This window comes from Asterias rubens, chromosome 18 (assembly GCF_902459465.1).
Source record: "Asterias rubens chromosome 18, eAstRub1.3, whole genome shotgun sequence".
Classification (NCBI taxonomy): Eukaryota; Metazoa; Echinodermata; class Asteroidea; order Forcipulatida; family Asteriidae; genus Asterias; species Asterias rubens.
This window is the reverse complement of record NC_047079.1, coordinates 3,581,055-3,607,975: the sequence shown is the minus strand read 5'-3', so window position 1 is coordinate 3,607,975 and position 26,921 is coordinate 3,581,055. Positions and strand designations below refer to the sequence as shown.

The following is a 26,921-nucleotide window of genomic DNA, read 5'->3' as shown; positions in this document are numbered from 1 at the left end:
GTATATCATCCTAGAAAACCCAACAAGGTTAGAGTTGTTTTTGATTGTACAGCCAGTTATAATGGAGTTGCACTAAATGATCTTCTTCTTCCTGGTCCGAACTTGACAAATCATCTTATCGGTGTCTTGCTGAGATTTAGACAGGAAAGTGTGGCCATAATGGGTGATATTGAGTCAATGTTCTACCAAGTTCACGTCCCCAAGCAGGAGAGGAACTATTTGCGTTTTTATTGGTGGCCGAATGGAGATTTAAGTGAGGAGCCTACACCCTATCGAATGAAGGTTCATCTCTTTGGTGCTGTGTCATCTCCATCGTGCTCGAACTATGCCTTAAGGCTCACAGCACTGAGCGATACCGACAAAGGCAACACTGTAGCAGCAGAGACAATTTTGAGAAATTTCTATGTTGATGACTGCTTGAAGTCGGTCAAGTCCACAGAAGATGCAGTTGATCTGATCACCAAACTGACAGCACTTTGTAAGAAAGGAGGGTTTAATCTAACCAAATGGATCAGCAATGACGATGCTGTGATGCAAGCCGTGCCTGCAAGTGACTCTACTAAAAGGCCCAAGCTAGATGTGAATCACTCCTTTCAACAGATGCCTCGTGAAAGAGCATTGGGTGTTAGCTGGGATGTGAAATCGGATTCGTTGGGCTTTAAGATTTCAGTGACGACCAAGGATCCTACGAGAAGGAACATCTTGTCAATCGTAAGCTCAGTTTACGATCCTTTGGGATTTGCTTGTCCTGTCATTCTACCAGTCAAAAACCTGCTGCAGAAGTTGTGTAAGGAGAATATCGAGTGGGATGCCGAAGTTACAGGAAATGACTTGCGTGTTTGGATTCAATGGTTGACGGATCTTCCAAAGCTTGAGGAAATGGTGGTACCGAGATGCTATAAGCCGTTGAAGTTTGAGGCTGCCGAACGTCAGATACACAACTTCAGTGATGCTAGCGATTGTGGTTATGGGGTCGTGTCCTATCTACGTCAGGTAACTACTAAGGGACATATTCACTGCTCCTTTTTGGGCGCAAGGTCTAGAGTCGCTCCTCTAAAAAAGGTGACTGTGCCACGAATGGAGTTGACAGCAGCGACCGTGGCAGTTCGCATAAACAAGATGCTGGAGGATGAGTTGGATGATCAGATACACGACACATTTTTCTGGACAGATAGTACTGCAGTTCTGAAATACATCTCCAATGATGCGACCCGTCTCCACACATTTGTAGCCAACAGAGTGCAAGTGATCAGGGAAGGTTCTAATGTTAGTCAGTGGAGATATATAGAGACAAAGGTGAACCCAGCGGATGATGCCTCGAGGGGGCTACGGGTCAACAATTTCTTGAGTAATCAACGCTGGCTGAAGGGTCCCGAGTTCTTATGGAAAAATGAAGAACATTGGCCGAGCCAGGCTCTGATTCAAAGTGATGTGGACGACCCAGAAGTCAAAGCAGTGAGTGGTGCAGTCGTCGCTGATGAATCATCCTCAATATACGACGGGTTGCTGACCAAATATTCCAGCTGGAACCAACTTAGACGAGTGATGGCTTGGGTGTTGTTTGCGAAGCGCAAATTCTTACAACTTAAGACACAGCGAAGTGACACCAAGCGTGAAGACAAAATGGTTCCTGTAGTTCACCTGACTCCTGACATGCTCGAGGCCGCTGAGGTTGCTTTGGTTAAGTATGTTCAAGGAAAGGCCTTTTCAGATGAGCTGAGTTGTCTACAAGGCACTAAGGGAGCAAATCAAAGTGTTGCTAAATCTAGCCCCGTCTACAAGCTAAGTCCGATATTAGTAGATGGAATCTTGAGAGTTGGAGGACGAATTGACAGAGCAGTCTTTCTTCAGTTCAGCGCAAGACATAAAATAATTCTACCAAAGGATTCACCGGTGTCAATGTTGCTACTCTACGAGGCACATAGAGATGTAGGTCACCAAGGAAAAAATGCGATGCTTGCACATGTGAGAAGAAAGTACTGGATACTTGGAGCAACTGGTGCCTCCAAGAAGATTGCATACAGATGTGTGACCTGTAGGAAGTATCAGAGCAGGCCAGTCGAGCAAATGATGGCAAACCTACCAACTGAGCGTCTTGAAGCTAACCAGCCTCCATTCACTAACACAGGCATGGATTACTTTGGGCCGCTGATGGTGAAACGTGGCAGAGCAGCAGTGAAACGGTATGGAGTAATATTTACATGTCTTTCTTCTCGTGCAGTTCACCTTGAAGTTGCTTCCTCGCTCGACACTGATTCTGCAGTAAACGCAATTCGAAGGTTTGTGGCCCGACGAGGAATGGTTAAGTTTATCAGGTCAGATAATGGCACAAATCTGGTGGGAGCAGAGAAGGAGTTACGGCAGGAGCTAGCTAAGCTTAAGCAATCCAGTATAAGAGATACCCTGTGTGATAAAGGCATCAAGTGGGAATTCAACCCTCCTACAGGATCTCACTTTGGGGGAGTGTGGGAGAGATTAATTCGTTCGGTGAGAAAGATAATGTATGGACTGTTGTATGAGCTTAAGCACCGACTTGACGATGAAGGCCTACACACGTTGCTATGTGAAGTAGAAGCCGTCCTGAATAGCCGTCCAATAACCGCTTCTTCAACACAATCGGATGACCTGAGAGCGCTGACGCCAAACGACTTGTTGCTAGCTCATGGTACAGGTGCTCCTCCTGGTGAATTCTCCAAGGATGATTGTTATGCACGCAAGCGATGGCGGAGAGTCCAGTATCTTGTTGACCTATTTTGGAAAAGATGGTTGTCTGAATATCTACCTCTTCTTCAAGAGCGTCAGAAGTGGCTGAAACCAAGACGGAATGTCAAAATTGGTGACATCGTCCTGCTAATTGACAACGCACCAAGAGGATCATGGGCCTTGGGAAGAGTCGTTAGCACTAAGGAGGACTCCAAGGGTCTGGTACGTATGGTTAAAGTGAAAACAGCCACTTCATTGATGGAACGACCAGTGCAGAAGCTTTGCTTAATTCTGGAAGCCGACTGTGATGGCTAGATTCTCAATGAACTGTCTGAAAGTTACGCAAGTCAGTGAACAATTTTGAACTCAGTTTGGACATTTGAACTCGATTTGGACATTATTGAACTATTTTGGACTTTGTTTAAAATTTGGTCTTATATTAATGTTTTATTTCATTGTGTAGAGCCACAATTGAGGGGCGGGGATGTAAGGACCAAATTCTAGGCCAAGCAGAGTTTTTGTAAAGTTTAAGAGTTGCAGACTTATGCAAATTAGTTGTGCCTGCTTGAGTGAACATTGACCTCTGGCAGTGCTATAGCATGGTAAGGTGTGGCTCACTAGCCTACAGGAGTTCATACAGTGAACATAAAATTATGTGTTAAGTCTATAGTGGCCAGGCAGACAGTGTGGCAATTTGTGCTGTTACTTTTGGTGATTTAAATCTTTTGCTTTGTTTCATTTTAGTAAATGTGGAATATACTGTGCTTATTTATATTTGATACTGTCATTCCAGAGATTTGAGAGACCTTTAATCAGTAAACTTTGATGTACTTTGGAAGCTCATTTTAGGATTTTGTGCAAGTATTCACAGTAGTAGATTTTCCAAATTTCAATTGTACTACATTTTATTGTTTTTCCAATTGTGTTCCCCCTTTCACACTGCAAGGATTAATGATTTAAAACAGCTAATTTGTTCCAAAGTTTATTTATTTCCTGTTAAACAATATATTTATAAGTGTTATTTATTTGTGGTTTATTACAGCTAATCGGTTTATGCGGTTTGCGGTTTACAGTTTCACGGTTTCATAGAGATTACAGAAGTTTGGAAGTAGATGTTTTGTGTTGGAATTGAGAAGCTGGATCCAATAAACTGATATTAGCAAACAACAAATTGTGTGTTGATTCGAACTTTGAGCTGGACCACTATATGCGCTATTTTCTAAGTTAATGCTGTACAAAACTAATAAAACATGGCACCGTAAAACGAACACTATAGAGTGGCGTCCACTTTAGGAGCTTGGTTTCATTTTTAACTGTAGACGGTTGTGTACTCGGTTATCCCAAGATGCATTGAGGTATGTCATTAAAGGGAGGGTACACGTTTGGTAATTGTCAAAGACAAGTCTTCTCACTTGATGTATCCCATCATAAACCATAAAATAACAAGCCTGTAAAAATTTGGGCTCAATTGGTCGTCGAAGTTGCGAGAAAATTATGAGAAAAAAAAACCACCCTTGTTGGACGATTTTGTGTGCTTTCAGATAAGAATAAAAGACTTCTAGCTAAAAGTCTTTAATTATTTTAGTGAGAAATTACCTCTTTCTCAAAATCTATTCTACTTCAGAGGGATCCGTTTCTCACAATGTTTCAACAGCTCTCCAATGCTCATTACCAAGTCACTTTTAAGTTAATATTTGTTTTGAGTAATTACCAAACGTGTACCTTCCCTTTAAGATGACGCTTGTGCATAAGGGGCTTAAATTGAAAGACGTGTGTTTGATTCTATTGATGTTGTTGTTGTTGTTGTTGTTGTTGTCCACAGAGTTGTTTGAGCGGGAGACGGCACCAGGGGAGTTGAAATCAATTGTGAGCGTACGAAACTTTTACTCGTCCTGCATGAATCTAGGTAAGGAACATTTCAAATAACATTTTCGTTCACACAGTGCAGGTTTTCGCACGTAAATTCGAACATTGAGACATGTAAGGTTCACAACATGTGGATTTAAACGTTGCAAAAAAATATCTGTTTTTAGCACTTTAGTTAAAGGCAGTGGACACTATTGGTAATTACTCAAAATAATTATCAGTATAAAACCTCACTTGGTAACGAGTAACGGGGAGAGGTTAATAGTATAAAACATTGCGAGAAACGGCTCCCTCTGAAGTGACGTAGTTTTCGAGAAAGAACTAATTTTCCACGAATTCGATTTCGAGACCTCAAGTTAAGAATTTGAGGTCTCGAAATCAAGCATCTGAAAGCACACAACTTCGTGTTATAAGGGTGTTTTTTTCTTTCATAGTTATCTCGCAACTCTGGCGACCAATCGAGCTCAAATTTTCACAGGTTTGTTATTTTATGCATATGTTGAGATACACCAAGTGAGAAGACTGGTCTTTGACAATTACCAATAGTGTCCAGTGTCTTTTAAACACAAGATAAATTTCGAATTAAACATGGATTTTTATGTGGCAATTTTTCGATGAAATAACATCTGTAGGTCTAATCTATTGATAATATTTAATTGCCACAATCAAAATAGAGCCAAATACGGCTTTAAAGGCACTAGACACCTTTGGTAATTGTCAAAGACCAGTCTTCTCATTTGGTGTACATCAACATATTTGCACAAAACAACAACTCTGTGAAAACTTGAACTCAGATGGTCATAAAAGTTGCAAGAGAATAAAGCGAGAAAAACACAATTGTTCCACATAAATTTGTGTGCTTTCAGATGCAAACAAAAAAGGCTTCAGCTGAAGTCTTTTATTATATACGGTGAGAAATTACCTCTTCCTCAAAAACTACGTTACTTCAGAGGGTGACGTATCTCACAATGTTTTATACTATCAACAGCTCTCCATTGGTCGTTACAAAGTAAGTTTTTTTATGCCTACTCATTATTTTGAGTAAATACCAATAGTGTCCAGTGCCTCTAAACAGTTGGTGACGCAAGCCACTCACAATTTGATCTTGTCTTCACCCCGACAGACCTGATTAACACGAAGGGTGCATCGCCCCTCGTGGACCTTCTAAACACCCTGGGTGGGTGGCCGGCCCTCCAGACCAACCCAGGGGGCAACTGGGATTCGTCTACCTACGATTTCGAGGAGTTCTGGGCCAAACTGGTCGGGGAATACAGCGTGGATGCTATTTTCTCGTTGTGGGTTGGTACGGATGATAAGAACTCATCAGGATACATATTAAATGTAAGACGACCGCCATTTTGTTTGTATACTTTGAGTTGGTTTTTTTTCAGCGCTAGGTGGCAGCAGACATACATGGTGTTTTTAACATTGTTCTGATCATGCGCACGTCACAAAATAACTTACAATTTGATAAGTTACTGGTTATAAAGCTCAAATAAGTCGCTAATGGCAACACCAATCCTTGCGAGAGATATTTATGTCCGAAAATAGTCAAATTTGAGGAAATATCATGTAAACCTCCACATTAATAATGAGCCTTTGCTAATAGTTTGATTGCCACGTTTGATTCAAGACCAAAACGAACTTGCAAAAAATCACTGACATGACAAAACCCGTTTTTTGATACTTTCACTCAAATATGACTACTTAATTCGATGAAAATTTTACATTCACTTCACTTTGAAAACTAGATTGCAGAAATAAATTGTATTTGTAGAAACGGCCCAGTTTTCGGACTCTGTTTTGGCAGGGCCGATCAAATGTGCCCTACAGAAAACGCCTTTGAAGTAATTTAGTTTTAGAGAAAGGTTTTTTTTTTTTCACCCACCAAAATTTGAATCACAGGTAAGATTTCTTGACAATTCCGAAATAACTAGTATTTAAACATCGAATTATTCAATTCATTGCAGCTGGACCAGCCATCCTTAGGTATGGGCGATCGAGAGTACTACGTGGAGGGTAAATACGAAAAGGTATGAAATCGTTTTCTTCGGAAGTGAAGCAGTCTCAAATCTGCCCAGTTTTCAGACTGTGTTTTGCCAGGGCCGATCAGATCTGCCCTACAAAAACGCGTTTTTGTATTGGCTATACAAAACACAGCACGTGACCTTAGAGAGATCACTGTGAAAGTCTCGGTGTGACCACTGAGATCCCTGGGTCGACCCCGGTCTGCCCCGGTAAGTTCAAATAGCTTTGACGACATTCAAAGGGCCACCCGGGTCAGCCCCCAGTGCCCTGCTTTGCTTGTGAAGTGGGTCACTTGGGGTGACCCGAGGTGCATGGCGTCACATCGAGAGGGGGCGAGTGTGATCGTTCGTGAGCACTGCGGGATTGACCCAGGGAAGCTTATCGAATGCACCCATGTAGTACGCAAAGTCAGCTTTGAACTGTTTGCGAAGTTAGTAAGCCGTCATGGCTGTCGTTTTTCTTCAGATTATTTTTTTTTATCTGGTGATTTTTTTGTTACAATGTTGTATTATACAATTTAAAATAACCGGCATTACATCATAATACAGGGTGCTGATAGGAAAAGTGCACATTATTAGACTGTGAACCACAAAACTGTGATTTCCTTAACACACTTTCCGAAGGAAAACAGCAATTCGGAACCGGTAGTCTAAACGATTTAACTCGAACTTCGAAATGGAAGACAAACGCTAGAGTTTTCTTTCGAGGGGGCGTTGACCCTAATCCGGATTGGACCTTCTCGAAATCAAGCATCTGGAAGCACACAACTTGTGCAACAAGGGTGTTTTATTTTCTCCATTATTATCTCGCAACTTCGACGACCAATTGAGTTGAAATGTTCACTGGTTTGTTACTTTATGCATTATGTTGAGACTTTAATGTGACATGCTAGAAAAGGCCATAGTTAGTATAGTACCAATCATTCTTGGATAAGTTGAAGTTCATGATTACTCAGTTGAATAAAGCGGTAACGTCCTTTTTCACACGTATAAAAACTGCCTTCATTTGGTACTCTTGCGTCACGTTAAAGTCTTCCTTTCTGATCTGACAATTCTAATGCAAATTCTTATTATAACTATCTATAGGAGAGGGATGCATACGTTCAGTACATGGTCGATATAGCCGTTGAGCTTGGTGCTGATGAAGTCGCAGCCACAGCTGACATGGAGGAAATCATGCAGTTTGAAATACTCCTGGCAAACGTAAGCATAAATTTAAATTTACCTTCTGCCCAGGTAGTAGAAGTAGTTAAAAAGCAGGGCAGTTCTTTTCAGAGCTGAGAAATCTCCCGAATTCCGAAAATCTACTCCTCGGTAGTAGAATATAAAGCAAGACAAGTTCTCAAAAGAACATAATCTACCTGGTAAGACACATACACACATGGTGAATACCTCAAACAAAATAACATAATGAAAAGAATCTACATTTTTGTTTTGTTTTTGTCCCGTAATTCCTTCTTCAACTTTATGATTTGCAACCCACCAGTGCCATCGTTGTTTCCTATTCTTTTACTCTTCATTCATAACAGAGGTAAATATGGGGTTTTCTTTTACAGATGTCAATCCCACAAGACGAAAGGAGAGACAGTGAAGCTTTGTATAACATCTACACCTTAGACGAACTCACGACTAACTACGGGGAGGTAAAGTCAAACCAATGTAATGGTCATAATTATCTTCTATTCTGATCACTGCAGCATAGTTCACTGCAGGTTGAACATTCTGCGCGGACCACGCAGGTCTAAAATCCTTCGGGTCAGACTCAAAATTGTCCTGGATCTCTGGCCGTTTGGCCTCATCCATTTCTGATGAAGTGACTTGGAATCTGTGTTTCATTTTGTAATATTAATTACGCCCCCCTGGGTAAAATTTCTTTTTCAAACCTTAAGCAACTCGTCCTCACTTAAAGGTACAAAAATACTGACAAAAATGACAATTAAACATAATAAAGGTAACAGGTAATACATAGTAAAAAATATGTTTGAACTTTGACACAATAGTTTAAGTTTTAAAATGAGACTCATTTAATGAGTCCCATTTTGTGTTTAAATTCGCAGTAGAATATGTGTCAAAATGACGCTGATGGTGTCAAACTGACGCATAGTCTTCCGTGTTGTCGAGTCAGCATGACCCAGTTGGGTCAGGTCCCAGCTGGGTCAGGTCCCAGCATGGCTATAGTGTGTTTCAGGTTTTCTTAACTTTAACTTTAAATTCTCCTTTTTCCAAGAAAGTTATTTTTACTATAATGTGTGTAACATTAGATGTTCACTTTGCATCTCCAACACGCCACCCTGGTTATACCTAACATGGTTATACCTAACATGGTTATAGCTAACCTGGTTATAACTAATCTGGTTATAACTAATCTGGTTATAGCCAACCTGGATATAACTAACCTGTTTATAGTTAACCTTGTTATATAAGCTAACCAATATATAGGCCCACTTCTCTTTTATCTCTTCAGTCTCCTGACTATGACTAGAGCAAGCTAGTCGAAACGTTAAGACCAATATTTAAAGAGCCAATAAAGGATGATCTCAATATGTCAACTATTACCTTTTTATGGCCAAATAGACATCGCAGATACCGGTCCGGTTAATAGCCATTTTACTCTCAAAATGTGCATTTAGTAATAAATATCTCGAGTAAAAAATGCACCCGGCCGCGTGGCTTTTTCAGCCGAGAGTCAAAAACGGCTTATCTATTATGATGTTCCTGGACGCCGGTGACGAATTTCCCCTATTGGTTTTGAACACAGTTATCCAGCTTTGGCATTTCCACACCAAATACCCGCCACTGACGTAACGATTCTTTTGTCCCGCGGGTTTGTTTGACCCCACGTTTTCAGAAATTTGGCTTGGAGCGTTCTGGAGAAAACCCATTTTTACCATGTTTTAACATGAGGTAACAGACTCGTTATATTTGTTTTATGTTTCCTGGATGATCTGCAGCTGTTAGAAAAGTGTAATATCTATATATTTTGAGATTATCCTTTATTGGCTGTTTAAGAACTCACTTCCTATGTAGTGCAGTCAATAACGGTCATATAAGCTAAAGTAGTACAGCAAATGTCTATTACTTCCGCCCAGGTAGTAGTTAAAAATCAGGACAGTTCTTTTCAGAACTGAGAAGTCTCCCGAGCAATCCGATAAATCTACTCCGCGGTCACAGAACAAAGAACAAACTCTACCTGGCAATACACACATGGTGTTACCGAAAACCAAATACATATTAATCCATTATTAATCCACATTTTCGTTTACAGATTGAATGGACGAGGATAATGAATATTATAATGCCTGATACAGTGAAACCGATCAAACCAACTGAGCGATTCGTCAACAAAGTTCCAACCTTCTTAGGGAACGTAACTAAATGGATGACCACACAAGACGACAGGTATAGTATGCAAAAGCAACTCACGATTTGGCTCATGTAGGACCTCGAAACCTTTAGGTGCTTAAGGTACTGGACACTATTGGTAATTGTCAAAGTCCAGTCTTCTCATTTGGTGTATATCAACATATGCCCGAAATAGAAAACCTGTGAACACTTGAGCTCAATTGGTCGTCGAAGTTGCGAGATAAAAGCGGTAGGAAAAACACCCTTGTCACACGAAGTTGTGTGATTTCAGATGCTTGATTTCGAGACCTCAAAAACTAATTCTGAGGTCTCGAAATCAAATTCAAATATTATTTTAGTGCAAAATTACTTCTTTTACGTTACTTCAGGGTGAGCCATTACTCTTAATGTTTTATACTATCAACAGCTCTCCATTGCTCGTTACCAAGTACATTTTTATGCTTACAATTATTTTGAGTGTCCCCACGTCTTTAATATTGATCCATTATTGTCTTTATTATACCTACACAGGGTGGTAGTGAATTACTTAGTATGGCGGCTCGTCAATGATCTAGTGAGTGATCTTGGACAGACCTTCATCGATATCAGACAGAAATACATCAACGTCATACGTGGAACTAGTGCTTCATCGGCTCGCTGGCAACGATGTGTGAACGAAGATAACTCCCTACTCGAGTTCGCAACGGGGCGATTGTATGTCGAGGAGAACTTTCCAGCAAATGCCAAAGAAAAGGTAATGTTTTAAGACTGAAAGGCAGTGGACACTATTGGTAATTACTCAGAACAGTTTTCAACATAAAAACTTACCTGGTTACAAGTATTCAAGAGCTGTTGATAGTATAACAAACTGTGAGAAACGGCTCCCTCTGTAGTTTTCCACAAGTAGTTTTCCACAAATTTGATTTCGAGACCTCAGATTTAGAATTTGAGGTCTCGAAATCAAGCATTTGAAAGCACACAGCTTTGTGTGACAAGGGTGTTTTTTCTTTCATTATTATCTCGCAACTTCAACGACCGATTGAGTTCAAATTTTCACAGGTTTGTTATTTAATGCATTTGTTGAGATACACAAACTGTGAAGACTATGTCTTTGACAATTACCAATAGTGTCCAGTGTCTTTAAAGGGACACGTTTACTTGGATCGGGCGAGTTGGTCCATGAAAAGCGTTGGAAACAGTTTGTTATAAAATGCATATGGTTCGAAAGATGTTTTAAAATTAGAATATAATGTTCAACACAAATATGCCTCGAAATAGCATGGTTTTCCTTTCGTGAACTAACACGGCACGCCATCTTGTGGAGTCAAATTTTTGACTCCATAATGGCCGACCATGTTGGTTCGCAAAGTAAAAAAGGAAACCACGCAATTTCGAGGCGAATGGGTGTGGATCATTACATTCTCCTTTTAAAACATCTTTCTAACCATATCGACTTCTTAACAAAAGGCCAAACGATTTTCATGAACCAACTCGACCGATCCAAGGCAGCGTGAGGCAGTATACAATTATTGTTGCACGCTGTGACTGGGGTCCATGGCGTTTTGTACACTCGAGGGGGAAATGGAACCCAAGGCGAAGCCGAGGGTGCCACTTTCCCTCGAGGGTGTACAAAACCCATGGACCCCAGTCACAGCGTGCAACAATATTGTTTTGTTATACCTTTGTTTAATTGTTATTCCTCTTCTCGAAGTTATGTTGTCATCTTCAAACATTATTACGACGAACAAGAAACAATTCCCTCGAACCCGCTGTTGTTTCGTACAGAGCGCTGGAAATCGACCAGCGCTGGGAACAATCAAGGTGATGTACACCGGTGTACATCACTTTTTATGTTACCCGGCCCGTCGAGCCATGTAACATGCGTTTGTGTTGTGCGTCACGTGATTGGTTCTCGACCAATCAAACTTCGCAGTTTGTTACCGAGGTATAACAATACAACTTGATATCATATTATTGCAGTTCAATGTTCCTGTTGTTAATTATAGCAATGTGACCTGTGACATCACAGGTTTACAAAAGAGCCACCAAGCCTGTACTTCCTGCAGTCACGATTTGTACACAGCCTAATGGAAAGAAACATAAAATCTTATGTTTTATGAAGATTGCATGCACTGTCAAATTCTTTTCAATTTTTGATATAAGAAAGGGGGCATATCTGAAAACTTGTCCAGCTTTTACTTTCATAACTCTTGGATTGATGTGGAAATTTCAACTTTTTCATAGGACCAGTGCAGTATCTTGCCTGCCAGACTAGCCAAGAAATGTACAAGGTCGCACTTATTGCAAACAAAGTTCACATGGTGTATATTGGGTGATATTGACTTGCCAGACTGAACTTGATGATTTGTATTGAATTTTACTTAAAGGCAGTAAACACTATTGGTTTAATTACTCAAAATAAGTGTTAGCACAAAACCTTTCTTGGTAATGAGTAATGGGGAGAGGTTGATGGTATAAAACATTGTGAGAAACGGCTCCCTCTGAAGAGCCATAGTTTTCGAGAAAGAAGTAATTTTCCACGAGTTTGATTTCGAGACTTCAAATTTAGAACTTGATGTCTCGAAATCAACCATCTAAACGCATACAACTTTCGTGTGACAGGGTGTTTTTTTCTTTCATTATTATCTCGCAAGTTCGATGAATGATTGAGCTCAAATTTTCACAGGTTTGTTATTTTATGCATATGTTGGAATACACCAACTGTGAAGGCTAGTCTTTGACAATTACCAACAGTGTCCACTGCCTATAAAATGGATGGTCCTATACTATTTCCAATGCACTCTGCTAACCTTAAGGTATCATTAGTCCATTTTTTCATTTGCTTTTAACATAATGTATTCATTACTCGTTTCAGACAATCGAGATGATTGGAAATTTGAAGGTAGCTTTCAAGGAAATGCTCAAGACAAATGACTGGCTCCTAGAGGCAGACAAGACAGTGGCTGCAGAAAAGGTATGAAAAGGAGGTTCGACCCCCCCCCCCCCCCCCACTACCAAAATAAAACAAGCTGTTCAGCAGAAAATACTGCTTAGCAAATTTCGATAAGCAAGGAATAGGTGGGTTACCAGTTGAAACAATCTAACAGTATGGCATAGTGGCATGTAACCTGTTTCTGCTAAGCACACCTATATGTACTTAGCAAGTTTTTGTGCTGTACAGGCTTTATGAAAAGGTAAGACATGAAGGTCTTACTGTGTCGCACAAAGCAGTTCAAATAGAAACAATTGGCCACCGGAGTCACCTGACTTATTGTGGTATAAATACTGTAATTAAAGGCAGTGGACACTATTGGTAATTGCTCAAAATGATTGTTAGCATATAACCTAACTTGGTAACGAGTAATGGGGAGAGGAAGATAGTATAAAACATTGTGAGAAACGGCTCCCTCTGAAGTGACGCAGTTTTTGAAAAAGAAGTAATTTTCCACGAATATGATTTCCTGCAAGCATCTGAAAGCACACAACTTCGTGTGACAAGGGTGTTTTTTTTCTTTCATAATTATCTCGCAACTTCGACGACCAATTGAGTTCAAATTGTCACAGGTTTGTTATGTTGTGCATTTGTTGAGATACACCAAGTAAGAAGAACGGTCTTTGACAATTACCAATAGTGTCCAGTGTCTTTAACGCAAGCATGCAACATGCAGTATGCTTGGAAAAGTATAGACATTCCTACCACAACGTCACAGCCCGAGTTTTCGCCAAAACGAGGTTGGGCAACTATGGAAAGCCACAAATACAAAACAAAAACAGATGCCACACACATATTCAATAATACTGTTGAATTTGTTTAATTCAAAACAATTACCACTCACGGGAAATATTTCATTTAATTGAAAGCTTGCAAACAAAATATATTAAATTTGGGCAGAATATCTGTTAAAACGATTGGAAACATTCGGCCGACCACGCCAACCATGCGCGGTTTGTTCATCAACAGTGTATAAGGCTGATTGCGAGTGCTTCTGCTACGTGAAAAAGAAGAAAAGCTTTTCCACGCTCACAATTTTTGAAAAGAATGAGTAGTGGTAGTTGAAACAATGTGAACTGTATGGCACAGCCTGGTATGGCATAATGGCATGTATCTATTTCTGCTAAGCATGAGTTGTAATGCTTACAGGCTTTATAAAATTGTACCTTTTCTTTTTTTCTTTTTTCTTTTTTTCAGGCTGATAAAATGAACAAAGACGTCGGGTACAAGTTGTAACAATGTAAACTGAATGACATATAAGCATGTAACCTGTTTCTGCTAAGCATGAGTTTTAATGCTTACAGGCTTTATAAAATTGTACCCTGTTTGTTCTTTTTTTTTGTTAGGCTGATAAAATGAACATAGACGTCGGGTACCCAGACTGGATTATGGATGATGCTAAACTAGACGAGAAATACGAGGGGGTAAGTTGTTTCGGAGCGGCTACTGGTCTTACACCTTTTTTTATGCAAGTCGCCAGACACAATCATGCAAGGCCTGATGGACACTTCAAGGTGTGGTTCCACAACGAACGTTACGTGTACGAGGGTGATAAATAGTCGGTTGGGGTGTTATAAAACAAATATTGACTGCTTTGACTCGTGCTATGGTTTAAACTCCGACTGCTTCGGTGATCCCCCGGACCGTTCCATTTTCCCTCGGCTGCACCTCGGGAAAATTGAATGCTCGCTCCGGGGATCAACACGGGAGTCGTAGTTTTAACCATAGCACGAGTCAAAACAGTCAATATTTGTTTACCAATGTATGGCTAAAAAAAACAAAATTAATATTATTGGTTGTGGTTTACGTTTGATTTCTCAGTTGGATTTTGTAGCCGATGGCTACTTCAGTAACATTCTACTGTACCGTAAATGGAACAAACAAGAAAGTCTCGCCCTTCTACGAGATCTCGTGGATAAAACAGCGTAAGTAAATAATTTGCATATTAATCATAACGTGCGTGTGTTTTAAAGGCACTGGACACTAATTGGTAATTACTCAAATTAATTATAAGCATAAAACCTTACTTGCCAACAAGTATATGGGGAGAGGTTGATAGTATAAAACATTGTGAGAAACGGCTCCCTCTGAAGAAACGTAGTTTTCGAAAAAGTAGTAATTTTCCAAGAATTTGATTTTGAGACCCTAGATTTAGAATTTGAGGTCTCCAAATCAAGCAGCTGAATAGCACCACAACCTCGAAGAGTGTTCTTTTCTTTCATTTTTATCTCGCAACTTCGACGAGCAATTGAGCTCAAATTTTCACAGGTTTGTTATTGTATGAATATGTTGAGATACACCAAGTCAGAAGACTGGTCTTTGACAATTTACCAAAGGTGCCCAGTGTCTTTAAATTGGACTTTAGTATTGTCAAAGACCAGTCTTCTCCTGTGCATACAATAATGAGCCTGTGAAAATTTGAGCCCATTTGGTCATCGAAGCTAGTTGCAAGAGAATAATGGAAGAAGAAAAAACTTGTCGCACAAGTCGTGCGCTTTCAGATGCTTGATTCGAAACCTCTGCTTAGGTCTCGAATTCAATTCAATTTTTTTAGTGAGACATTACTTCTTTTTCAAAATGATGTATACTATCAACAGCTCTCCAATGATCGCTACCAAGAAAGTTTTTATGCGAACATAAATTGTGAGTAATTAATAATAGTGTCCCGTGCCTTAACAAAAATTCCAATGGTGCACAGCCACAAGCATGAGTACACCTCTTTTACAAAAACAACAAATGAACAAGGATACAATTGCTTTGAATGCATGGGTTTTGATTGTGTGCTAAATATTGGCTGATTTTCCCCTCAATAGATGGACGTCCGGGCCGGCGGTGGTCAATGCATTCTTCAGTTCTACCAAGAACCGTATTCGTAAGTGTAGCCTCATTTGATTTAATTTATTAGCTGTTCCGAGTTGCTGTCGGATTATGTATTGTTTTTTTCGAGATTTTTTACTATTAGCTGTTCAGACTTGCTTCGGAACAGATATTGTTTTTGTCGATATTTGCGTATTGCTTTTGTCGAGATTTGTATTATTAGCTGTTCCGACTTGCTTCGGAACAGTGTTTTTGTCAAGATTGTTATTATAAGCTGTTCCGACTTTGCTGTGGGAACAGGTATTGTTTTTGTCGATATTTTTATTATTAGCACCATAAAACACTTGTTCCGACAGCAAGTCGGCACAGGTACTGTTTTTGTCGAGTTTAGCCTCGGTTGGGTAAGCCATGTGCCAATTTTATTTACATGTGACTTTTAATTTGTCTTAATGTGGCCAGGATGATAGGCATAGGTATTGCTTTATTTAGTTCAATGGTCCGGGGACTTTTCTCATGATTATGTTGCAAGTGTAAATAAAGTATTAATCTTACATTGGTGTAATTTTTGTGTACAGTATTTCCAGCTGGAATTCTTCAGCCGCCATTCTACCATCAGGATCTACCTTGGTAATACAGTTTATAAGTTGTTTTGTTTGTTTTTTGAATGTTTGTACACTGCCTTAGAATTGCAAGGGTTGTGGGTTCGAATCCCACCCGAGTTAAATGCCTGTGGAATTTTTTTTTCACAGGACTGTGGAAAGTACTGAGTATGTGCTTACATACATCGGTGTATGTGTAAAAAAAAAACCAGTTAAACAGCCAATAAAGGATGATCTCAAATATATAGATATTACAGTTTTCTAACAGCTGCAGATCATCCAGGAAACATAAAAAATATAACGAGTCTCTTACCTCACGTTAAAACATGGTAAAAATGGGTTTTCGCCAGAACGCTCCAAGCCAAATTTCTGAAAAACGTGGGGTCAAACAAACCCGCGCGACAAAGGGATCGTGACGTCAGTGGCGGCTAATTGGTGTGGAAATGCCAAAGCTGGAGAACTGTGTTCAAAACCAATAGGGGAAATTCGTTACTGGCGTCCAGGGTCATTTTAATAGATAAGCCGTTTTTGACTCTTGGCTGAAAAAGCCGCGCGGCCGGGTGCCTTTTTGACTCGAGATATTTATTACTAAATGCAAATTTTGAGAGTAAAATAGTTATTAACCGGTATCTGCGATGTCTATTTGGCCATGCAAAGGTAATAGTTGACATATTGAGATCATCCTTTATTGGCTCTTTAATAGATGTTTGTACTGCTTTTGTTTTGGCCCCCAGGTATTCAAACTATGGAGGCATTGGAGTTGTAATCGGACATGAGATAACGCATGGATTCGACGATCGAGGTATTGTCTGGTTTTTTTTGCGAAATTAAAAATAGCAAGATTCACTCGATGTTCAAGCAAGTGTTATTTGAAAAGATCCCATTTGATTTAAAAAATCCAATTTGCAGAAATCTCTATAAAACTGCGCCTTTTTGAATGTCGATTCGTATAATTGGCTGTCAAGAATACTTAATTAGTTCAATAAGTATGTGGAAACAATTAGTACGACAGGGAAATTGAATGGGGAAAACTAACTTGAACACAATTGCATGAAAACTGAGGTCTCGAATTCAATTCAAATATTTTAGTGAGAAATTAACTCGAAGCTACATCAGAGCGAGCTGTTTCTCACAATGTCATCTATTTTCAACAGCTCTCCATGGCTTGTTACCAAGACGGTTTGTATGCGAACAATTTTTTGAGTAATGACCAATAGTGTCCAGTGCCTTTAAAGGGAAGGTACGCGTTTGGTAGTTACTCAAAACAAATATTAACTTTAAAACTGACTTGGTAACGAGCATTGGAGAGCTGTTGATAGTATAAAACATTGTGAGAAACGGCTCCCTCTGAAGTAGCATAGATTTTGAGAAAGAGGTAATTTCTCACTAAAATAGTAAAAGACTTCTAGCCAGAAGTCTTTTATGAGTTTTATTCCTATCTGAAAGCACACAAATTCGTCAAACAATGGTGTTTTTTCTCTCATCATTTTCTCGCAACTTCGATGACCAATTTAGCTCAAATTTTCATAGGCTTGTTATTTTCTGCTTATGTTGGGATACACCAAGTGAGAAGACTGGTCTTTAAATTACCAAACGTGTACCTTCCCTTTATAGTAGTGAACTGTCAAAGATCAGTCTTCTCACTTGGTGTATCTCAACATATTATGCATAAAATAACAAACCTGTGAAAATTTGAGCTCAATCGGTCGTCGGAGGTGCAAGATAACTATGAAAGACAAAAACACCCTTGTCACACGAAGTTGTGTGCGTTTAGATGGTTGATTTCGAGACCTCAAGTTCTAAACTTGAGGTCTCGAAATCAAATTCGTGGAAAATTACTCCTTTCTCCAAAACTAGGTCACTTCAGAGGGAGCTGTTTCTCACAATGTTTTATACCATCAACCTCTCCTCATTACTCGTTACAAAGTAAGGTTTTATGCCGATAATTATTTTGAGTAATTACCAATAGTGTCCACTGCCTTTAAGGAAATCCTTTTTTAAAGGATTTTCATACTATTTTTTTTTGTGCGTGATTAACAGGGAGGCAGTATGACAAAGACGGCAACCTGGTCGATTGGTGGAGCGAACAGTCCGTGATTAACTTCAAGGAGAGGGCCCAGTGTATTGTCGATCAGTACGGCAATTTCGTCATGCCAGAAACCAATGAAACTGTGAGTTCAAAATAAAGGCCCGCATGGTTAATGTATTATTAAAAACTACAGCTGGATTTTATGGACTGGTCAGACAGTAGAAGGGTTGACTGTGAACACATGATACTGTAATAGCGGCATGTATGGTTTCTGTGTTAAGATCCACAGTGGATTATATTGACTTGTCAGACAGGAGGAGGGTTGACTGTGAACACGTGATACTGTAATAGCGGCATGTATGGTTTCTGTATCCACAGTGGATTATATTGACTTGTCAGACAGTAGGAGGGTTGACTGTGAACACGTGATACTGTAAAAGCGGCATGTATGGTTTCTGTATTAAGATCCACAGTGGATTATATTGACTGGTCAAACAGTAGGAGGGTTGACTGTGTACACATGATGACGTAATACTAGAAACATGTTGGCCCTATGGTTTATGTACATACTGAAACCCACAAATGGTCAATTAACAAAACAACGAACATTGATACCTCACTCTGCAATGCCTAAAATCCCATAGCCTCCGACTCTGTACTTTGCCGTGCTCACAGAAGACCGTCTTTGCACCAAGTCGGGGCCCCGTGCCATGGCCCCCCAAGGCAGCTGGGCGAGAGCCCCGCCGGCCTCATGGGCCCGGTGCTTTAATAACGGAACGTGTCTTCACTGAAGGCTCGTGGGTCACTATATGACTGGCTGGGATAGTTCGTGATATTGACTGATCATATCGTAGGAGGGTTTAAATGTACAAGAAGACTATTATAAAATGTTAAATTAATATGCTTAAAAACTTATGTCTCTGCCCAACAGCTAAATGGAGTGCAGACACAGGGTGAAAACATTGCAGACAACGGCGGCATGAAAGAGTCATACAAGGTAATGCTCACACAATAGCTACGGAGCTACACGAAAGTGTTAAAGGCAGTGGACACTATTGGTTAAATTAGGGCCTACTCAAAATAATTATCGGCATAAAACCTTACTTGGAAACGAGTAATGTTGATAGTATAAAACATTGTGAGAAACGGCTCCCTCTAAAGTGTCATAGTTTTCGAGAAAGAAGTAATTTTCCACGAATTTGATTTCGAAACTTCAGATTTAGAATTTGAGGTCTCGAAATCAACCATCTAAAAGCACACAACTTCGTGTGACAAGGGTGTTTTTTCCGCGACAATTATCTACTGGGTCTAAAGAAGCGTTTTAGTCGGTGGCATTTCCAGAGCTCCATAGATAATAATAGTGCAGAGTTGTTTTGTCTTTCTGTGTAAAGTTCCCATCCTTTAACTTCAACTATTGACACAACAAAGCCACTTTTGACTATTAATGAATTTGTAGAGTGTCAAAAGAGTTTACATTTCTAAGTGAGGTAAATTTCTCCTAACCCTATACAACAATTCGAAGCTTCGATGAAAGTGTCTGTCGACATTAATAGGCCTACAGGGAAACATTGCATCATTGCATGTTGTTACGATGCCGGTCATGATACGATACCGGTCTTACATTGCTAATCTCACGCAAACGGTCTTACGCTGTAGGTTTTATGCTGCCGGTCTGATTTATGCTACCAGTCTTAAGCTGCCGGTCTTAAACTACCAGTCTTCCGCTGCCAGTCTTACGCTTCCCGGTATTTGCTACTGGTCTTACGCTGCCGGTCTTTGCTACTCGTCTTACGCTGCCGGTCTTTGCTACTGTTCTTACGCTGCCGGTATTTGCTACTGGTCTTACGCTGCCGGTCTTTGCTACTCGTCTTACGCTGCCGGTCTTTGCTACTCGTCTTACGCTGCCGGTCTTTGCTACTGTTCTTACGCTGCCGGTCTTTGCTACTGGTCTTACGCTGCCGGTCTTTGCTACTCGTCTTACGCTGCCGGTCTTTGCTACTGTTCTTACGCTGCCGGACTTTGCTACTGGTATTGCTGCCGGTCTTTGCTACTGGTCTTACGCTGCCGGACTTTGCTACTGGTATTGCTGCCGGTCTTTGCTACTGGTCTTACGCTGCCGGTCTTACGCTACTGGTCTTACGCTGCCGGTCTTTGCTACTGGTCTTACGCTGCCGGTCTTATGCTACTGGTTATACGCTGCCGGTCTTATGCTACCAGTCTTATGCTGCCAGTTTTACTTACGCTACTGGTCTTCACAACCGGTCTAAGTCGGATTACGCAGCTGCTGTGCTGACACAGCCGGTCTTACGCTGGTGATCATGCTGATGGCATGGTCTTACGCTGCCGGCATTTCACTATAAGTCCTACGCTACAGAGCTTCCACTCTACCGGTTGTACTATACTGGTTTTACCCTTCCAGTTCTTTCCAGAACCCATGGCTAATCCTCACCTAGAATTTAAACTTGTTAAACTACCTTTTTGTCTTTATCTGTTAGGCATACAAGGATAACATATCTAAGCAGCCGCTACTACCTGGTCTGGATTTAAACGAAGACCAAATGTTTTTCCTAACATTTGGACAGGTAACAATGTTTCCTTAACGGTATCTTTAAAAAAACAAATGATGTTTTATTTCCGTTTAGTCTTTTGGCTGCGTTGATAACAGCTTTGATATTAAAACGCGTGGAAAGTGGCGTAACCTATCTGTAAATGTAATTTGTACAAATGTCAGACGTCATACTTAACTAATACGTTACCAACATTTTTATTTTATTTGTCACTGTGTTCAGTGTGCTGAGATAATTGTATGTGGTGCATTTAAAACAATAAATGATTGGATTAGATTAGCAAGACGTGCAAGACTATATTTGTATGATTAAATATGCATAATTCAGTACATCAAATAAATACATTTTAAATGTATTAGACTGGTTTAATAAATATTTTCAAAATTACCAGCAATCAACGTCCCCCCCTCCCGGTTACGTAACTGCAGATGAAGTACAAGTGTTGCATATATATTGCTGGACACAACGTACCACAGCAAGATTCGTGGACAACAGCAACATCAGCATTTAGTAAATACTTTTAGGGGCGGGTGGTGGAGATGGATGGCGGAGGGGAATGGGGGTAAAGTTTTTGTGTTACCACTCTGGCGTTAGTATTACACGCCCTACTGATTCGAACACAACATCTCAGGAAACCTTTCCAGAAGTCAGTCCCTTAGTTCAGCGGAAGGGGGGGGGGGGGGGTGAATTACTTTTGGTCGGGTTGTGATTCATCTTCATGGTTTATTCCCCCCGTATACAGATATGGTGCAGTGCATATAGGCCAGAGGGTGTGACGTCACAGATCCTCGGCGGTGTACACAGTCCGGGTAGATACAGGTAGGGCTGCCCTTATAATCAATGTTTATACGTAATTTATGATTGCATTTTGTTTAATAATTACACCACGTACTAAGATGTAACACCCTTGAACTGGTTCTCAAGACTGAACATATAAGTACAAAGCGCATCAACTTTCCAGGAGTTGTTGTCCAACGCTATGGTGTGTATGTGTGTATCTACATGCTCGGTAGATGTTCTTTTGAGAACTTGTCTTGCTTTTATATTCTACTATTTGTTTACTTTCTCTTTCTCTCTGCAGAGTTATCGGGCCAATGCAAAACAATGAAGACTTTGCCAAGGCGTTCAACTGCCCCAAGCAAACCAGCTACATGAACCCGACCAAGAAATGTAACGTGTGGTAGCCGGTAGAGTCACCCCAAGACAGTTTATACTCATTGTACTTCTTATATAAATGTTTTTATATAAATCTGGAGAAAACTATGGACGGTAGCTTTAATTAACAAAACATATTTTATAGACGTTGTAGCAGAGTAACAAAATGAAAACACCTGAAACAATCCATGAATGAAAAATCAACGTTTGGGAGTAGAACAAAATTCCCTTCTTTTCCGAAAAGGTTTGTGATTGTTTTCTGTTTTTTAGTCCCTACATACTGGTGTTAATTCAGGCCTATATCACTGCTGGTTTTTTTTCTTTAATTATTGATAATTTAATTAAGACCGAAAAACCTCAGCAATTATGAACCTCTTTGTTGTGTTAATTAGTTGAAACAGTGGTTGATTTAATACTGCTCTGTTCATTTTGGTCAAAATTGTGATGACAGGTTTTGTCTTCTTTTTCTTTTAATGCTAGAGCGAAAGAGGTAACGCTTCAGACCATTCAATTTAAACCAAATGTCACGAAAATACGTTTTACATGCAAGAAACGAAAATTATTTTCGTGACTTGTTTTACTCATTTCTCAAAAACCCACAGCACCTCAGCAAGTAATATTTTAAAGGAAGCTTTCTACTATCATTATCTTCAAACCGTGTAAGTTTAATGTAATTCTGTGGACGGTGAGTTTTGTATCCTACAAAAAGTATCCAGACCCTTTAAATAAACACAAACTTAAAACAACAATGACGTCCTTCCCCTTTACCATGGTCATGTCTAGTCTTGGTGCAAGACGTCCCCGTTTTGTATTTCCACAAATTTCCGCCGCCCATAGAGGGCGCTATCACTCCACCAACCGCTACCACCCACGAACCTGTGATAGCGGTTCGTGGGTGATAGCGGTTGGTGGAGTGATAGCGCCCTCTATGGGCGGCGGAAATTTGTGGAAATACAAAACAGGGACGTCTTGCACCGAGACTATGGCCATGTCCTAACTGGTAACCTCGGTATTCAAGCGCCAATTGAAAACTGTTAAACTATTAACAGACTTCTACCTATGTATACACTCAGACCTATTTGTGGAGTAATGATGCCTTCTAAATTATGTGTTTACGAACTTATTATTTTGAAACGCTTAAAGGGTCGAGGCACTTTTGTAACACAAAATGCAATGTTCACAGATTTTCATTAAACTTACTCAGTTTGAAGATAATGATAGTAGAAAGCTTCCCTTAAAATATTACTTGATTGGTTGCTGTGGTTTTTGAGAAAAATTAGAAAAACAATGTCACGAAAATAATTTTCGTCTGAGTTTTAGCATGTAAAACGTATTTACCAGTTATGGTATTTTACTACAACTGGTTAGTGCTTTTTTTAACATGTTAAAATAATGTTCGTCTCACCGAGAAGAACATTATTTTCGGGACTTGTTTTACTAATTTCTCAAAAACTACAGCACCTCAGTAAGTAATATTTTAAGGGAAGCTTTCTACCATAATTTTCAAACCGTGTAAGTTAAATGTAAACCTGTGGATATTGTGTTTTGTGTTACAAAAAGTACGCGAGTCCTTTAACGGCAGGTATGGGTCGGATAAGCTAACATTAATATAAAAACCTATACCCTTTAAAGGAACATTTCAGGGGTAAGGTTATGTATTTGTTTTGATCAGACGGTTAGATGTGTCAAAATATTAATTACGGAATCAATAAAAAAATATATAAAATTGAAATAAAATTACAACAAAAATTACACCATTACCTTAAGATGTAGTACTTGAAACGTGTACAGTTCTAATTTTCAATGTTTATCGTCAGGTTAAAAACACGTATTTCTTGGTATGTGACTTTGTACTTGTGAATACATTTTATTCATATTATTACTATAACCGTTGTACATAAAGTAATTTCATAATTTAAAACAAAAAAGGTACAGCACTGGGCATTTTGCGAGTCAGTCAATTGTTTTATAACACCACAACAGACTATTTATCATATTCGTGCACGTAACGTTCGTACGCGCGTTTCAGATACACATTATGCACAACTGATTGGGTTCGAGGTGGGTAATAAGACGCCTGGGTACTGCACGCCGTGTGATAGTCGTCGGACTATCACAAGGCAAACGATGCACTATCACACGGCCGCCGTCTAGTAAAACTAAGACATATCACGCGACGCGCTCTAAACCAATGAAAAGGCAGAATAGTAGTAAGGGGTGTTATACAACTTTCTATCACAGACGCATTTTTTTTCTACCTAGTAGTTGGGAAACGTGTAGGCAACCATCACGGCAAAATAACGGATGAATAATTTCCATCCAAACACATCAAAAGTTCACAGCAAACAGTTTAAATATTTTGATAAGATTGGTGAACTACCCAAGGTTGGCCACACAAAAATGGTGGACATATTTTTTGTAAACAAAAGATGGGTCTTAACTCAAAGCGGTGCGCACGGATAATCAAAAACACTAAAGCTCTATCTGTGTTATGCTTGTATGGTTTTATATCAGTCCATAATACCAGTGACAGTAATGGGATGTCAAAACAGTACATTTTAATGAATAAAATAACAAAAACAAAATTAAAAGTAGGTTGACTTATAGTTCGTTTAGATATGAATAAATTGGAAACTAATTTAAATAAATGAAGCGTGTATCACGTGTTATTTGATGACTTTGGTGATGAGTAGGTGTCGACCCCTTCCAATTTTTTCCAAAGCTCGATTCATCCTTCGCAGCGATTGCGAATGCGAAGCGAATTTTGACGTCACTACTCTGTTTTCGCTGAAAATGTTTCACATCAAATGCAACAAAACTCTTTTTACAGGAAACATAACAGGAAATTGACAAAAATACTAGCTCCCCCTTCTTACACACAATAAAGCTTATGCAGAGGTTCAGGGCAGGGAAGCCCTTCCGAAATGTTCGTATATAGGAAGTAGGAAGTATGAACTGTGATTTACACGAACCAAACTGACTCCTAAAATTGCGCAACCATGAATTGTTGTAGTGATGACGTCAGGTGAATTGACCCCCCCCCCCCCTTCCCACTGCTGAATGCACAATGAGGCATCGTATTTTCTTGGATGCTGCATTAATTACCTGTCGGGCCCTTTACCCTCCTCAAAGCAGAGTATTGTATTTAAGTTAAAAGTTCAATGGCACATGGACACAGCAAAATGTAACCAAATGGTTCATTTTGGACATTAGATTGGTCTTTAGAGGCTCTATGGGTCTTGGTTATGGCACCAAAGTCATAGTCATACCACGCATTCACATGAAAAGTAAAATGCCAATCAGCAGAAGTCAATATTTCGTAACAATCAGTGAACTCTCGAGTCACTATAAAAACATAATTGCTATGACTTGATGACACAAAATATCAACACGAAATGAACCGATCAATTGACTTTCAGTTCTCTGTTTTCCTTCCATTGTTCAATCTGATTCTATATACACCGCCTCTAATGACTGGTGTGAAAAAGAAAAACAAAGTCTGGAACCTTTTGCGGAGCAGAACGCCTTGACTCAGGCGCCGGCCGATATTAATTGAATAGTTCACATCGTATCAGGCAAACTCCCATGGGTACAAGGTTATCGAAGACTGTATCAACAGTGACTAAACTAGTTCGCTACGTGAAGAGTTCGCCTACAAACATTAAGAGTAGACTTGTGGACAAGTCGTTAAATGTCTGTCGCGGTGATAGTGTTCTGACTCTCTCCACGATTCTCGCGACACTGGCGGCATTCTCGCGAGACTGATGGCACCTGCGAGACTGCTCTCGCGCTGTGCAGTCTCTGATGGGTGCGTTCGTTTAGCTTCCCTGGGTCTACCCCGCGGTGCTCACTCGGGTGAGCCCCTGACAAGAGCTAAACGAACGACCACTCACCGCTCTCGTAGTGACGTCGTTTATACCTGGGGCCAGCCCCCAAGTGACCCACTCCACAAGCAGGGCACTGGGGACTGACCTGGGTGACCATGGAATGACGTCAAAAGCTATTCGAACGCACCAGGGCAGACCGGTGTGGCGGTTTCAGTCTTCCGCCGTGTTCAGTTTTCCGGGTGACGTAGCCGGATATTTCAGCACGTTGTTCAAACGGTTTTAGCTTTCCGGCGTGTTCAGTTTTCCGGGTGACGTAGTCAGACAATCATACCGCCGCGAGTTTCCTGGCGAGTACTGTAGTTCTCTCAGTGACCTCAAATTGTTTCTATTTATTACGATTCTTTTCTTTTCACATTCTCTGGTCCCATCTTTACACGTATTCATGTGTACAACTTTAAGCAGGTCACACAAGGATAATTTGCTTGGTCTTCACACCAAATTCTCTTATACGATCCACGCGTTCGCCGCTCCTTGTACTCCTGGACGCCGCCATGACAGCTACCGGAGAGTAACACGGATGACTCAATACGGCACTAAAAATTTACTACTTTCGCTTGCTGTGCGCAGGCATCGCATGACGTTATAGTTACCGTATTTCGTCATTCGGAAAACTGAACACGGCGGAAAGTTGAAACCGCCACACCGGGGATGACCCAGGAAAGCTAAACGAACGCACCCATAACAGGGGGCAGTATGTAGTAGGCAGCCAGCAGCTTCGCGTGAGAGCAGTGATCTCGCGAGAGCAGTACACGATCGCGGAAACCTGAATCATTACGCCCTCATGACTCGACTATCTCATCGCGGCAGGCCATTAACGACTTGTCCACAAGTATAACATTAGGGGGACGAGTAAGGAGCTAAGCTGGTTGCAAGTGCGTGACGCCATAAATTTGAATGCCCAGCTCGATGTATGTAAAGTTGTTCAAATATCTCGAAC

At 40.3% G+C, this 26,921-nt stretch overlaps 1 protein-coding gene across 2 annotated transcripts in view; it reads left to right on the top strand.

Moving 5' to 3' along the window:
- The window catches only part of LOC117302403 (neprilysin-1-like), a 55,741-nt gene extending 33,048 nt beyond the window's left edge, over positions 1 to 22,693 (top strand). For both annotated transcript variants that reach the window (XM_033786339.1, XM_033786338.1), the window contains 18 exons: positions 4,526 to 4,609; positions 5,693 to 5,910; positions 6,540 to 6,602; positions 7,683 to 7,799; positions 8,153 to 8,239; positions 9,862 to 9,995; positions 10,470 to 10,692; positions 12,814 to 12,912; positions 14,277 to 14,354; positions 14,752 to 14,855; positions 15,744 to 15,802; positions 16,323 to 16,374; positions 17,081 to 17,148; positions 18,387 to 18,517; positions 19,307 to 19,372; positions 20,871 to 20,957; positions 21,685 to 21,761; positions 22,024 to 22,693. In XM_033786339.1, coding sequence (XP_033642230.1) covers positions 4,526 to 4,609; positions 5,693 to 5,910; positions 6,540 to 6,602; positions 7,683 to 7,799; positions 8,153 to 8,239; positions 9,862 to 9,995; positions 10,470 to 10,692; positions 12,814 to 12,912; positions 14,277 to 14,354; positions 14,752 to 14,855; positions 15,744 to 15,802; positions 16,323 to 16,374; positions 17,081 to 17,148; positions 18,387 to 18,517; positions 19,307 to 19,372; positions 20,871 to 20,957; positions 21,685 to 21,761; positions 22,024 to 22,126 — 1,850 coding nt within the window. In that variant the 3' untranslated portion in view covers positions 22,127 to 22,693. The remainder of the gene's footprint in view (positions 1 to 4,525; positions 4,610 to 5,692; positions 5,911 to 6,539; positions 6,603 to 7,682; positions 7,800 to 8,152; positions 8,240 to 9,861; positions 9,996 to 10,469; positions 10,693 to 12,813; positions 12,913 to 14,276; positions 14,355 to 14,751; positions 14,856 to 15,743; positions 15,803 to 16,322; positions 16,375 to 17,080; positions 17,149 to 18,386; positions 18,518 to 19,306; positions 19,373 to 20,870; positions 20,958 to 21,684; positions 21,762 to 22,023) is intronic.
- The last annotated feature ends 4,228 nt before the right edge of the window (positions 22,694 to 26,921 follow it).